This window comes from Urocitellus parryii, chromosome 6 (genome assembly GCF_045843805.1).
Source record: "Urocitellus parryii isolate mUroPar1 chromosome 6, mUroPar1.hap1, whole genome shotgun sequence".
Taxonomy (NCBI): Eukaryota; Metazoa; Chordata; class Mammalia; order Rodentia; family Sciuridae; genus Urocitellus; species Urocitellus parryii.
The window spans coordinates 45,755,159-45,770,138 of NC_135536.1; the positions used below are offsets into that span (position 1 = coordinate 45,755,159).

At 38.1% G+C, this 14,980-nt stretch overlaps 1 protein-coding gene across 6 annotated transcripts in view; it reads left to right on the forward strand.

The window, feature by feature from the left end:
- The window catches only part of Npas3 (neuronal PAS domain protein 3), an 830,756-nt gene that overhangs the window by 693,087 nt on the left and 122,689 nt on the right, over positions 1 to 14,980 (forward strand). For all 6 annotated transcript variants that reach the window (XM_077799936.1, XM_077799935.1, XM_026414289.2 and 3 more), the window contains one exon: positions 14,687 to 14,861. In XM_077799936.1, the coding sequence (XP_077656062.1) occupies positions 14,687 to 14,861 (175 nt within the window). The remainder of the gene's footprint in view (positions 1 to 14,686; positions 14,862 to 14,980) is intronic.

Genomic DNA, 14,980 nt, shown 5'->3' on the forward strand with positions numbered 1-14,980 from the left:
TTGACAAAAGACTCAAAACGTCCATGATTCCATTGGGCAGCTGTCTTTTGTTTCAACATGATACCTATGTCCATCGCCCATTTAGTGTCGCTTATTAATATGTTTCTGAGTCAAGACCAAGTAGTTTTGTTGAATTTATAATATCTGTGCCAACTTTTTTTTCCAAGTCCCAAAAGATCAGAATTGATAGCCTGGGCCATCAACAGGAGCATGGGCTTCTGTTAATATAATCAGTGGGTAAGCATAAAGGATAAACCATCCTATTACTCAATGATCTCAAAAAGCTTAGCACACCCTTATGAATCAGTTCATTTATCAAAATAAACAATTAGAGACATTTGTTCACTCACCTGCTCATTCATTCATTTTTTTTAACATCCATGTGGAACATTGCACACTAGGGTTGCAGCAATGAAGACAGATATGGCTTCTACCCCCAGGGAACTTATATCCAGTGAACAAATACACAGTTACACTCATTGATAAATATCTCACTGTATGCCATATTTGCTTTCCTTGGGACAGTGCATGCATTATCTCATTCAATTTTAACAATAGGAAGGTAGGTGCCATTATTATCTTTGCTTTACTTATACTTGGGAAAAGAGTAGGGTAATTTTCCCAAAGATGGTAATGGTTTTGATTCCAAGCCATTTGCCTTCAGAGTCTACATTCAAAACCAATACTCTCTATTAGGGGCATGAAAAAGTGTTAGAAAACCTCCCAGAAAATAGCTTACAATGTCTACACGTAGCCATAAAACTGGATCTGGCTATCCCAAATAATCCACCAAATGTTCTAATGCAAGAAATGTGTCTTGTCTTGCTAGCCTCAGAGGGATTTTTTTGTTGTTGTTGTTTGTTTGTTTTTGTACTAGGGATTGAACCCAAGGGCACTTAAGCACTGACCCACATCCCCAGCCCTTTTAAAATATTTAATTTAGAAGCTGGGTGTGGTGGCGCATGCCTGTAATCCCAGCAGCTTGGGAGGCCGAGGCAGGAGAATCGCAAGTTCAAAGCCAGCCTCAGCAACTTAAAATATTTAATTTAGAGACAGGATCTTGCTAAGTTGCTGAGGCTGGCTTTGAACTTGGGATCCTCCTTCCTCAGCCTCCAGAGTTGCTGGTATTAGAGGCATACACTACTGCACCCAGCTCAGAGGTAACTTTAAATGTTGAGAAAAAGAAGGAACTCATCAGTCTCAAATATGGGACTTCATTTCTTAGAAATTCAATTAAAATTAGAAAAAAATTTAAAAGTCATTGTCATCAGTCAACCAAACCCATTAGATAGTAAGGAAGGGCCAGCAGTAAATTCAACTTTTAGGTTACCAGAAAATATACCTCCAACAAGCTCTATTTTATGTAAGGAAGGGGAAAAAATACCATTAGAGTGATGATGTTTCATTAGTGAATTGGAATTGAGTTTATGTGTCTTTGTTTTGTGTTTGCACTTTTGTAAGGCTGTTGAGACAAAAGTGTGGACAATAAGAAATTCAAAAGGACTGTCAATGACAGAAACCAAAAGAATCTCCAAGTGCAAAGGAACCAAGGGAATTCAGTAGGATGAAATCTCTGAGCATTTTGCATAGTGATAGGAGAACACTCCAGCTCCTCCAAGGGCTGCTTTCATTAAGCTCAGAGATGAGCTGGTTGGACCACTTGAAAGAAGTGGATGAGATAAATAAAGTATATGCAAATTACAAAAGGAATAGGCTTTGTGGCCTGTGGCCTAGGAGGGAGCAAATGTTAAACTAAAAGGGAAATAAATACCTAGGTATCAATAAAAATGAACAGTTTGTCCATTGCTTCAGTGAAGCCAAATGCGTGCTGATAATGGTTTAGATGTCGTGTCCCCCGAAAGCTCACCTGTGAGACAATGCAAGAATGTTTGGAGGAGAAATGAGTGGGTTATAAGAGTCTTAACCCAATCCGTGATTTAATCCCTTGATAGGGATTAACTGAGTGGTAACTGAAGTGGTAGGGTGTGGCTGGAGGAGGTGGGAATTGGGGCGTGGCTTTGGGTATATATTTGCATTTGGAAAGTAGAGTTTCTCTCTCTGCTTCTTGATCACTGTAATATGAGCTGCTTCCCTCTGCCACATACTCCACCACGATGTTCATTCAGCCTCATCTCGAGCCCCAAGGAATGGAGCCAGCCTTCTATGGACTAAGACCTCTGAAACCATGGGCCCGCAAACAAACTTTTCCTCCTCTATATTTGTTCTGGTCAGATCCTTTAGTCCCAGCAGCAAAATAGCTGACTAAAACAGTGCTCTAATAAGCTGTGTTCTCTGATGAAGTCCTGATAATCACAAAAGAGCTAATAGTCTCTAGCAGCTCAGTCTACCAGGTCCAAGCCACTTCCATCAGCTCATTCTCTGGCTTTTATTTCTTATAACTCATTTCTAAACACTCATATTCTTACCTTTGAGGCATCTGTGTTCATTTATGGATAAAGAAAGAACTGCAATTGAGTCTTCTAAAGTGTTGCTCTTGAACCCTTGATTCATCCTTGTTTTGATGTTGTTTTGTGTTTTGCATTTTGGTATGGATGGCATGAACTTCTCCATTTGCAAAAGGGTTTAATCAACAGTAAATGTTTTGAATCAGATTAAAAACACAAATACTTGAAGAGCTACATATTTATTCTGTCCTGCTAGATGCACTCGTTTTATCTTGCTTCTAGAGGGCAATGCAAAGCCATGGATGCTCTAATGAATCCCTTGCAACAGGCAGGTGTGTTGATGGTTAACAGTGATGAATGTTTATCTTAAAAGATCCTGGGTTCTTCCCCAGAATTCTCCCTCTTCTCCTTGACACATCAAAAAAAATGGGAAATCATCTAAGGGGCTGTTTTATTTGTCTGTGCTTTCAGGACAGCACATTTACATACTCTCCAAGGCAAACAATATAAGCAAGCCCAGGTCTTCCAAGAGTCCTTAATTATACGTCTAAGAATGCATATGTATTCACATGTAATACTTGTGTTTCTGCGGTGTTCCCCCCACCCTCTTTAGCTGACATGTGCTAAGACTCTTTGAAAGCAAAGAGTGAAATCAAAAGTATAACAGGCAAATGCACAATGAGTTGTTAAATGTGATGGCAAAATAAAAAAATATTAAAAGCTTCAGTCAGTATGATCAGTAAAAGAAAAAAAAAAAAGACAGCCGGCAAACTGTCTATCATGTGATGAAATTTGACAGTAGGGATTATGGCTTTGATGGACCAGAACAGCTAATAGAAGAAGCTGACATTTTTGAAACCCTGCTAATTAAGGGTTCCTTCCTTAATATTAAAATAAAGTCTTTGTCTGGGTTTTATGGTTGGAGAATCAGGTGTTTTCATTAATATATGCCAGTCAGTCTTAATAAGCTTGGAGGGCAGAGGAAGTTATTATTGAGTGACCTTCTACAAAATAAGCATGTTGCTAAGGGCTCTAACCCTGCCCCGTTCAGACTGATGAATCTCATTTCCAATGCAAAAGCTTCACAAGAAATCCAAGTATTCTCTGTGCAATCACAGAAAATAATCCTTGTGTCTCTTGTAATGTCCAGAATTGCCACTTACTACACTACTACTGTACAATGAATATTACAATACATATTATTTTTCTACCACAATTGTCTACATTTCTGAATTGCCCAGAATAGAAAAACTTATTGTGAAGACACTTGTATTGAAAAGTCAGCTCATTTTAATACTTTTCAAATAGTCATCTACTCTGTTCATGAATTATAATGCTCAGAATACATCTGACAATACTGGCTTTGAAAAGGAGATATGTCTATATTATTACATATTCATTTTCAAATAGATTTCAAACAGATTTTAAACCATTCATTGAAATTCATTGAAATGATAAATTCACAGTTGGATTTTGATTGACTCTTAATCCAATTTTACTTTTGATAAGTTTTCACCCCTCACTTCCCACCCACCCCCAACCTTTCTCAACCAATGTATTTTTTGTCCTTCTTTTGTTTTTTAAAGCAAAACTGATAGGGTATGGTGAAACTTGAAGGTTTGGGTAACTAAATGTAAAGCTTGTCAAAAAGAATTGGTAAATTAAATTAAAATCAGTAAAGCAGCATACTACAGGTAATTTATCTGGCTAATTTCCAATGTGCCGGTACTTCTCTTATGGAATGGAAAGAGTGTTCGTGGTAGCTGACTGTTAGTTCACATCCTGGACAAAAACTTTGAAAGAGTCTTTCAGTTAATAAGTCATGCCACTATTTCTAGAGGACATGGAAACGTGCAGATAGCAAGGTGTTTGGGGTTGTGATAGATCACATTCCTTGAGGTTCTGTGCTTGTTCTACTAAGGGAGTACTACTGAGATGCTACGCTTCTTGTTTTTCTGTCTGCCCTCGGAAGAGAAGTTGGGTCACACCACTGTTGCCAGACTCATGGTCAAGTAAAAAGATGATAAACCTATTAAAGTCTCTTACTGGAAGGAAGAAATTAGATTAAAACCAGCAAAGTGCACCATGGATTTAGTGCTCATACAGAGGGGAAAAGCTCATCTATCATAAAGAGTCAACGTGAGTGTGTCAGATATGGGAATAATGAGATAAAAGTCTTGGACTCAGAACTTAAATATGGAGGACAAGAAGTGAGTTCAAAGTGTGGCAATTATTTTAACCTCGGTCTATGATAAGACAATTGTCTTTAAAATACAGACTCGAGAAGAAAAATAAGATGTGACATTTCCTATAAGTGATTATTTGAAACTGTTCTTCAGTATTTAATGGTGGGAAATTTTAATGAACACTAGCATGGGTCATCTAATTATTGGGACCAAAATCAATCACTTAGTGTTGACTGAGCCTCTATCTAATGCTTGCCCAATGCTCTAGGCTTAACCCAAACACAATGGGGTACCACCCCTGCCTTTATAAGATCCAGTACAGTTAGGACTATTTGTCTTAAGCTGCTTCCATCTTTCCATCTAAGCCATATTTCTCATTCTATTTTTGTTAGGAGCCAAAATGGGAGTTGCTATCCCAGAATTTTTGGTTCACAACCACCTTTGGATATATCCATACTGATGTGGGTCATGGACTAGCAATCTTAGCATCACTTCCTAAAAATGCAGAATCTTGGGTTTTCCCCATACCCGTGGAGCCAGAATCCCTAGGAGCCTGAAACTGTCCATTTTAAGGAAAACCCAAAGAGATTGGGAGAAATTTGAGTCTCACTAATCTAAAATGCTCACATTACAAATTAGTCACATACTACAGTGTGCTGTGATATACTTTTGTCATCTCATTTGACTTTGTGTTTGTCTTTCCTCTTCAAAGTAGATGGTAAACTCCTTGGGGGAAGAGGCTAGGTTTTCATATTTCTTTCTATCCCCATAGCCCCAAATGTAGTCTTGCAAAGAATAAAGGATTGATAAATATTTGATTGGATGATTGATTAAATCTATAAGTTCAGTCCTTTTATTCTCCAGACATCTCTCTGCTTCTATGTGTTTTACTCTCTTACATCTCTTCTCTCCTTCACATCCTTCTTCTTGGTATTCTAATACTTCATGCTCTAGTCCAGGGATTCTTGAGTCTGGAGCAACACTGTCCAATAGAAACATATTGTAAACCACATGTAACTTAAAGTTTTTTCTAGTAGCCACATTTTAAAAAGCAAACAAGTGAAATTAATTCAGTCTCACATATCCCAAATATAATATGGTTTGAATTCCTTTTATTTTGTACTGTGTCTTTGAAACCTGGTGTTATATTACACTTAAAGCATATTAGATTTCAGAGTAGCCACATTCCAAGTGCTGAAAGCTACGCTGAGCTTGTGGCTACCATATTGAGGAACAAAGCTCCTGAGAATATTCATGAATAAACAGCTTGAGTGTCTAAAAGCCCTAAAATAAAATGCCAAATTATATGTGTATGTCTAGAGTATTTTTCTGGTGAGACAGAACATCAGGTTCTCAAAAGAGTTTGCCCCTCCTCCACTGCCACCACACTGCCCTGAAAAATATCTTCAGGAATACAAGCACTGCATTTAGCCTCTGGAATGACGCATTTCTTTTGACCAATTTTCTCTACTTGCCAGTTCTATTTACATTCTCTATTGTAACAAGACTAACTCACAGTCTGTTATTAAACAGTTGTGAATTTAACTTATTCTTTTAAAATAGCACCTAGAGAGTGCTCAGGGTGTTGACTTGCTTCATAGAAAATAACCTCAAACACTACCACAGTTAGCAGTTACAGTAGCAAAATAAAGTAGCCGTAGAGAGCCCTTTTTCTTAAGGCAATTTACTACAAATGAATTCTACACCAGGGCCATGGTGTCCACATGGCATTCAGGAGATTTCCAAAATTTTCTTAACTGTCTCAATGAGGAAGATTCTAGATGCATCAGTAATTGACACAGACACAGAGAATTGTATACCTCCTTGTTCTTTTCACTGGATTAACTCCCAAATGTCTTGACATGCACTAACCACTCACTTTCCAAGGTGGCTGAAATAGTTTTGCATACTTCATGGTTTTCTTGGATGAGATTTTTAAAGACCCTCTTACAGAGACATGGAAAAGGCAAGCCAGCTTTTTCAAATATAGCAGCTGTGGCATTTACATAATGCTCTAGTCTGAGAAACCAAGATGTCACTTGAGCAAGATCCTCCTTTTGGTTTGCCTTTTCTTAAACATAAAGACTTCTTGAGGTGTACAGAGAGATTATTTTTAGTTAACCTCTCTAGTTTTTTTTGTTTTGTTTTGTTTTGTTTTCCTTTTCTTTGAACAGTATCACTTAAATATTGTGACTGAGCTCTCCTGGTGAGGGCTGATGTTGCTGGCCTTCCATCATACAGCAGCCCCTTTAAAAATGATCAGGAGTGATTCATTGCATTATCCATATGCATTTTAGTATTTATTATTTGTGAGGTTATTATTTTTGTGCATTAACCATATCCAAGGTGTTAGACATATAAACCATAGTGTTTACTGGGATGGACAAAATAAAATTGTACTGTGTAATTTTCAAAAAACTAAATGGAAAAGTCAGCTTTAAATTATTATTATTTTCTAAACTAGTTAACATTCTTTAACATACAGAGGCTGCCCACTATTATGAATAATTATAATGTACCAAGGATACATTTTAAAATACAGAGGCTGTTTAGGGAATAATTTAAATTTCAATCTTATAAGTATTTTCTTGTTCACATAATCAAAAGAAGGAGAAGGATAAAACACTATGAAAAGAATAAAAATAATTAAACAAAAATTGAGATGTATTGATACTGAAGTCTGATTACACATAACATGCCTCTCAATTTGTATCCAGATTTAAATGACAAATATTGAACCATGTAAAATTTGAGGATAATGGATTAACTATGCCAATATCAAGTATTTTATGTTGATTGGTCTCCTTACCATCAAGGTAATGAAGAAGCTTTGAAAGTTACAACTTACTATTTGTCTGATCTTTGGAAAAGAGAGATTGACTTCAGTTACTTTTGAGATTGTTAATTCTTCATCCTTGGCATCATTTCACTTTTTCTAGGATTATAACCTCCAATGGCATCCTTTTCCTCCTTCCCAGCACTGTGATAAATACTAAAAAGTTGGCCTTTCCTGCCCTACAGACACTTTAAAACTTCAAAACTATAGGAACCTTGTAAAACGAGGTTTTAAATTTTTCTGATTTCACAAATCCCTGGGCTCATTCCTGTGATGTAATGTCCCCTCAGTATTAAGGCATTCCCTGGGTTTTCCTTTTAACTGGTGTCTCTTAATGAAAGAAAAAGGATATTGACATATCAGAACGATTTTAAAGCTACTTCTTCCATAACATGGCATGTGGAAGTATACCTGAACCAAGGATATAAAACATTTTAAATACAACATATAATTTACTTATTAGAAAAAAAATATTGTAGAGGCCTCAAAGGTCTGTTTTACACAACTATTTCTATAAGTATTTAAACACATTCAATTGGATTCTGAATGTGAATGACTGATCTAATACTTTTGAATATTTAGTAATCAGTGTTAATTATTGCCTGATCATTTCACCCATGAGGAATGACAGTGTTAAAGGCAGACATACTGTTGCAAATAACGTGCCCAAGCTCAAGTCAGGATCTACAGTTTATTCTTTATGGGCTCTTTTACTCCATTTCTCCAACAGTCTGCCTTCCTGTTTCCTCTCTCAGAACCAGGAGAACCCCTGGAATGATCTTCTGGTACTTCTTAACTGAAGTTCAGAAATGATTATAAAGTGTGTCTTTGGATGCTGTTTTTGCAAATTCTCAAGGCAGCCACTCCAGGGGTTATAGAAAAGTATATAAAAACAAAAAATAAAATGTAGTTGGCCTCACTGATTCCCACAGGAATCAAAATGTTTATTTCTGAAGATAAAATAAACACACGATGTGGTATCTTTTAGCTCAGCTTCTTCTAAGGGAAATCTCTGTTAGCATATCTGTAAAAAGAGAGTGGATTCATTTTTTTTTTATTTGATGACACTGAAAGGATTTTTCATTCTACCTCATCTTTCTGATATAGAACCTTTCTTTCTTCTTGTTCTACTAATTTATACACATATTTCTGTAACAGACCCAATGCTTTTATGCGTTTTTCTTTAGATAAGTCAGCAAATACATAGAACGAGACAGAGCAGTAAAGAACATCAAGTTTCTGTCAAAACAGTTCATAAATATTCAGTAGAGTTCTGCAATATGTAGGAAGTTATGAAGATGGCATTAAGATACCAGTAAATCCAAAGAAAACCTATGCTAATCAAGCTATCATATCTTATTATATTTTATTCTCTTATCACTTTATTATCCTTCAGTAACACAAATGTGACCCCCAAAAGCTACACATTCTAACCTGCTATGGTGAGAGAGAATTTCCACCTTATCCTGGGTCAGGATTTTCTAAGTAGGATGTCAGGGCCTCTTGGTAGATCTGAAAGCCTAACCTGGTAGTTAGCTTTCCAAGGCACTTACCACCAACATAGTCCTCTCTCAGGAATGATCTTCTATTCACATATAGTTGGCAGCACCTGTGGATGTGGACCTGGCTGCAAAAGGACACCTGAAAAGGTGCTTAACCAAGAAGACCTCAAGTCCTCTCAGTAACCTCAAGAAAAACAAAACAGAACAAAAAGTCATTTAAAAGGTTTAGGACAGTCTACCTTAAACAGTAGGTTTTGAATGTCTCTTTTTTATTTAATAAAAAAAATCAACTTTGTATTATTCCTAAAACTGGAGTACTTTTAAAAGAAATACCTTAAAAATAGCTTCTATGATCTTTCTTCATAGAAAAGTCCTCTTAAGTGGTTCCAAAATGGAGATGACTTACAGTATCACTGCTTGTTCCTCATTCGCACCAAACCCTTTCAAAGAGGCACTGAATTCAATGAATTGCACTGTTGGTACATTGCTGTAGTTTAAAAGTATTGCTCACTCCAGGGGGCCAAGCAAAGGCTATTGACATGCTTGCTTGATGTATGAAAAGACAAATTAGTCCCCCATACTATCTACCAGCAGGGTACAATGACCCAACATGGAAAAGTCAACTCAAACCACTGTATAATATATTACTTTTTTTCCCCTGGAAACTTCAGAGTTATCAAATCAACTGTGTCTAGTGTGCAAATGACATGCAAGCTAACAGACTGTGAAATAAATTTGAGGAAGGCCGTGTGGTTTAGCATGACTACAGGCGATGCCAGATGGCACTTGTGGCTCTGGTTTAGGAGGAATCTATGGTAGCGTTGGGTGGAGAAAGCCAGGAAGAAAAAAAGAGTTTAAGCAAAATAATGCTGTTTCTGGATATGATTGTTTATTGCTGTCTGCTGCCATGCATTCTCAGTTATTTTACAATATACTAAGCAATAGGAGATGCTCTTTTAGAGTGACTCAGCTGGAGGAAAGTTGGACCTAGTGGGTGAGTTTGGCAACAGTCATGCTTCTTTGTCCCTCTTATGTTGGGGAAACAAACCATTCAAAGACCCATGGGTCTGTTTCTTGAGTTTAATAAACAGAAAGTGGAATATTGAACTCAGGGCCTCACATATGCTAGGCAAGCACTTTTACCACTGAGTCACATCCCCAGCCCCCCAAAAGTGGAATTTTTTTAACTACTGTATACAGTGATTGACTTTACTATAAAATGAAGAGTTTTTCACATTTGCTTTAGAATGTAATTTGCACTAAGTAGAAAAACACTATTGGTGGAGAAAGGAAGACACTGTATAAATCATAGTGAAGGGTTAAGAATAGGACCAATAATTAATATCAACTAAATTTCTCTAAATTTCTACTGTTGGTGAAATGAAGGGAAAGTTAGAAATAATTTTTTGTGGAACTGTGTTGCAATTCAGATGAGGATACAGGGGTGTGGAACTTGGAAGCTAACTAGCCAAACAGTTTTGTCAGAAATTGGAAACAAAATGGGATATGAAAGATGGTCATTATTTTTTGAAACAGTTTCTTAAAATCTGTCTTTCCTAGTATTTATATAATTCTGTTTTCAGGTAAACTTATTTGGGGATCTATAAAAGAAGGTATGAGTCTTAATGCATATGGCAAAGGTTTATTGGAAGCGAATATATAATGATGTTATATTGCAACTCATTTTACAAAATAAATAATGCTGTAAAAAATAATGTCACTAATAATATTTTTAAAAAGAAAACTTAATTGTGCTCAAAACAAATGAAGATCAAGCAGAATTATTTTCAGGCCTAAATACCCATCCTTTGTTCATTCAACAAACATTTGTAATAGACCTACCATGGACAAGAAATCAGTGGGCAGAAATTTTGGAAGAGTTAGTAACTAGGGATCTGAACTTACCTAATTAACACTGGATTAGTGTTCTATTTATTTTTCCTACTTGAAACTAACATGAAGTAATGTCTCTCCATCAAGTAAAAGACTTCCAGTCTTACTTTCTGTGGTCTATTTTTTGGCACAGAATTTAGTGGCAGGAAAAATGAATTCTTCTGATTCACCTAGTCAGTCTTCATTGGAGGAAAACAAAAAAGACAAGGGTTAAGTGAGAAAAGTGGTGGACTGTGTGTCAGTCAGCTGGGCTTCTAGCCTTACTTCTGCCTTCACACAGCTGGATAAACTTGAAAAAGCATTTTAACTTCTCAGAATTGTAGAGTTTTCACCAATTACATCAGGGGATATTAATAGACGGTTTTTAAGTTCTCTTTCGCTTCTAAATTTTAATTAAGTGGAATCAGTAAGAGAAATGTTGAAAGTATTTGATAAATGTGAGATGTGGTAGTGGTGATGACCGTGTTGGCTGGAGGTGAATACTGAGTAGATTTTTGTCTACTCCCACATCTCTCTTGGCTTAGTACACATCCTTTTGTACCTTCCATTGGTCAAAGAGTCCAAAGTATCCTGAGCCCCAAGGGACTGGCAGGCTACCTGCCCTTGGCCTCCTGCCTTCATAGTACTCCACGGTCTCTCCTGCTAGGAGTCACATTGAAGGGGAAAGAAGTTCACAGGTCCCTCTATGGCTGCAAATGTCACAGGTCCCTCTATGGCTGCATATGCCTGAGAAGTCATATGTCAAGTCAATAGCCTTTGAACCAGTCTGTCACTACCATTGGCCTTTTCCAATACATAGGTTCTCCTGTGAAATGGGGAAAATCACACCAATTTAAAAGATTGTATGAGAATTCATCAAAGTATAGAAAGTACCTGCACAAGTAGGTGGCTGCTAATATTGTCATTCTTGTAGTTAAGATTCAAAGCACTTGTCACCCCTGCCATACCCTGTTTAAAGTGATGTCCCAAACCCCAAGTTACCCTGGAATATACATTTTCTTTTTTGGGGTGGGGGCATCAGGTAACCCGGGATTGAACTCAGGGGCACTCGACCACTAAGCCACATCCCCAGCCCTATTTGTATTTTATTTAGAGACAGGGTCTCACTGAGTTGCTTAGTGCCTCACTTTTGCCGAGGTTGGCATTGAGCTTGCAATCTCCTGCCTCAGCCTCTCAAGCCACTGGAATTACAGGTGTGCACCATAGTGCCCAGCTGCCATCCATTCTTATCAACCAAAAAGCAACAACAAGAGCAGTCATTTGAGAGTGTTTAAGTCTCACAAAGTGACTTCCTCTGCATGGTTTCATTGGATTTTCATTGGCTATAGAGTGGCAAAGTAAGTCCTGTTTTCATTCAAGCTCTCAAGGTCCATACCTTGTACCATTCCTGAAGATTGGCACTCCAGGGGGACCATGTCCACAAAGTAACACATGAGCAGTGCTCCCAGAGTCCTACAGAGCAGGAATGCTGCCAGTTTTAGACTAGGAAACCGAAGCCTAGGAAGTTAAGTGAATTGTCCAGGACCACACAGCTGAAGAAGAAAAGATTCTGATCTCAAAGTCAGATTGTGTCTCCAAGTATCTTGTGCTTTCAACCAAACCATATCGCCTTAACTACAAGAATGCATGAAGACCATGACAGTGTCAAATTTTGGGGGCCAGCCTCTCAATCAGTATTTAGCTCTGAGATGTCCTGCTGGGGGAACCTATGAGGTCATTGGAAGAGAAAGTCCACAGCATGCATAATACCCTAGGGCACTTTGTGACTTAGTCCTTCTTTACATGTGCCACACTCAAGACGTTGTTTTGTGTAAAGGAAGTGCCTGCACATCCAAGCAGATCAGGTTGTGAAAACTGTGGGCTATTGCTCTTTCTCTATAGGCTGGCATACATGAATATTCAACAACCAGGACCCCTTAAAATTTTATTTTATATCCTACTTGTGCTGCCATCACAATCTGTGGTCTGTGCCAAAAACCACTTTGAAGTATTAAAGAAAACCATTAGAGTTTGAGAAAAGTGACAAAAAAATATTTATGAAAGTGCCACAATTGGACTCCATGTAAAATGAGTGACTTCCTCATATTCACTAATCCCCAAACAAAATAACTATCAAGAAATATTAAAACACACATTTTATTAGTTTCATTTAATTTCTTAATTGCTCAAAGTCAGTTTACCCATTTATTGCTGTGTGAAGTGCTTAGAGGCAAGGCACACATTAAAGGGATTATTTCCATGTAATCCCCCCCTCCCAGAGGGTCGGAGCTGATCACTGTGAATCCCGATGTACTCTCTGCAACAATACCAAGTGGAGGAAATAGGTATTGTAAAATGATAGAGTCGGTTGTCGGGTAATACAGTAGGAGAATGTAATTTAATAGTAAGAGAAAGTACCTCATTTTCGGTAAAAGTTATGGGAGCCTTTTTCAGGAATAGCTATTAACCAAACTGAATTTAGCCTCCTCTTCTTCTGGCTCTACCTCTGTTAATTGATAGATGTTGAAGATGTGTAGCCTGTTAAGATTTTAATCAAATGGTGTCTGGCAGTAGATTTGATCATCTTCCTGGGACTTGGAGTTCTGAGGGTAATAATTGCTCTGAGCATTACGCTCCCTGTGACAGTTCTCCCATCGCCAGTTTTCCTTCTTGGCAGCAAAAAGAGTGCAAGCACTCAGGTGGAATTTGGAAGGATGCTGGATATTACACAGGAAAGGGATATGAGGTAGGAAAGGCTCTAGGTAATATCCACCAAGAAACTTGTGACAGTGCCATGTTCTGGCAGCTTCCACGGCACATCATAGCTGGCCTGAGACCATTACACCCCAGGGGATTGGGAAACCCATTAGTGACCCAGGAAAGAGCTTTTCCTTGTCCTGTTGTGAAAGCACCTCTCCCTGTTGTAACACTATAACCCAAGTGCGTTACATTAGGAGCATTACTGCTATTCTTAGAAAGAGATAAAAGTTAGAGCTTTGGAAGAACACAGAGGTAAGACCAATTCTTGCCCCCTGAGACAGCACACGACCCAGATACAGGAGTCCTGGCTGACAGCACTGAAACAGGAGGGGCCTCTTTTCTGACAGTTCATGTTCATTCTCTGTGCTCATAGTCAGCCTAATTCAAAGAGTACACAAAAGAAAACAATTTTTAAAAAGCCCTCAAGGAGATCTGTACCATGTATTTTATTAAATTGAAGGCAAAACAAGCTGATACCAGCAGAAAAAAAAAATGGCTGCTTCAGACCCCAGCTGACCTCTTTTGCATGGAAAATTCTCCATATGATTACAGCGCTAATGAGTGATATTTAATGAAAACATTATGCCTTTGCATATATTTGTAAGCAGCACTTCTTATGTTTAAATTTACATAGAAATAAGAGGGTATGTATAAAAACACATCTTGGAAATCTGTGTATTTTCAGGAAAATACTCGTCTACTATCTTTGGCTTTTTCTGTAGCCATTTTTATACAAAGCCCAAATTTCTCAATAAGAAAACTGTAGAATTCAGTCAATCATCCAGTTGACACCAAACATACAAGTATTTGATGATGCGTGGATAAAACAGCTGAACGTGAGGCAGACTTGTCCACATTTCACAGGATGTTTTGGATTTATGCAAACAACAGTGTATGAAGGAAAAACTGGGCTAAACAATTGCTAAATAAATACATGAGAAAAAAAAAAGTCTTTCAAGTTTAGGAATCCTTAAGTATTTGAAGATGAAGCCTTCGATCAAGAATTGCTTCTAGTGCCTGAGTGTTTTCCTTTTCTGCTCAGAATCTGAATCACTTTGGTGCTGAATTTGAACATGGAAAAGCCTATGACACCTTTCTTTCTCACCCTTTCTCTTCCCTCTCTAGGTGGAGCTGACAGGCAGCAGTGTCTTTGACTATGTCCACCCTGGGGACCACGTGGAGATGGCAGAGCAGCTGGGCATGAAGCTCCCGCCCGGGCGGGGTCTCCTCTCACAGGGCACAGCAGAAGACGGGGCCAGCTCAGCATCTTCCTCCTCTCAGTCAGAGACCCCTGAGCCAGGTGGGAATTCAAACCTAACTTGTGGGTTGGTGGGCAGGACCTTTGCCGAATGAGTGTGCTCAGGGCACCCGTGTGAAGAGACTATAAATAGGTCTAAGGGTATTTAACAATTCTGTGCA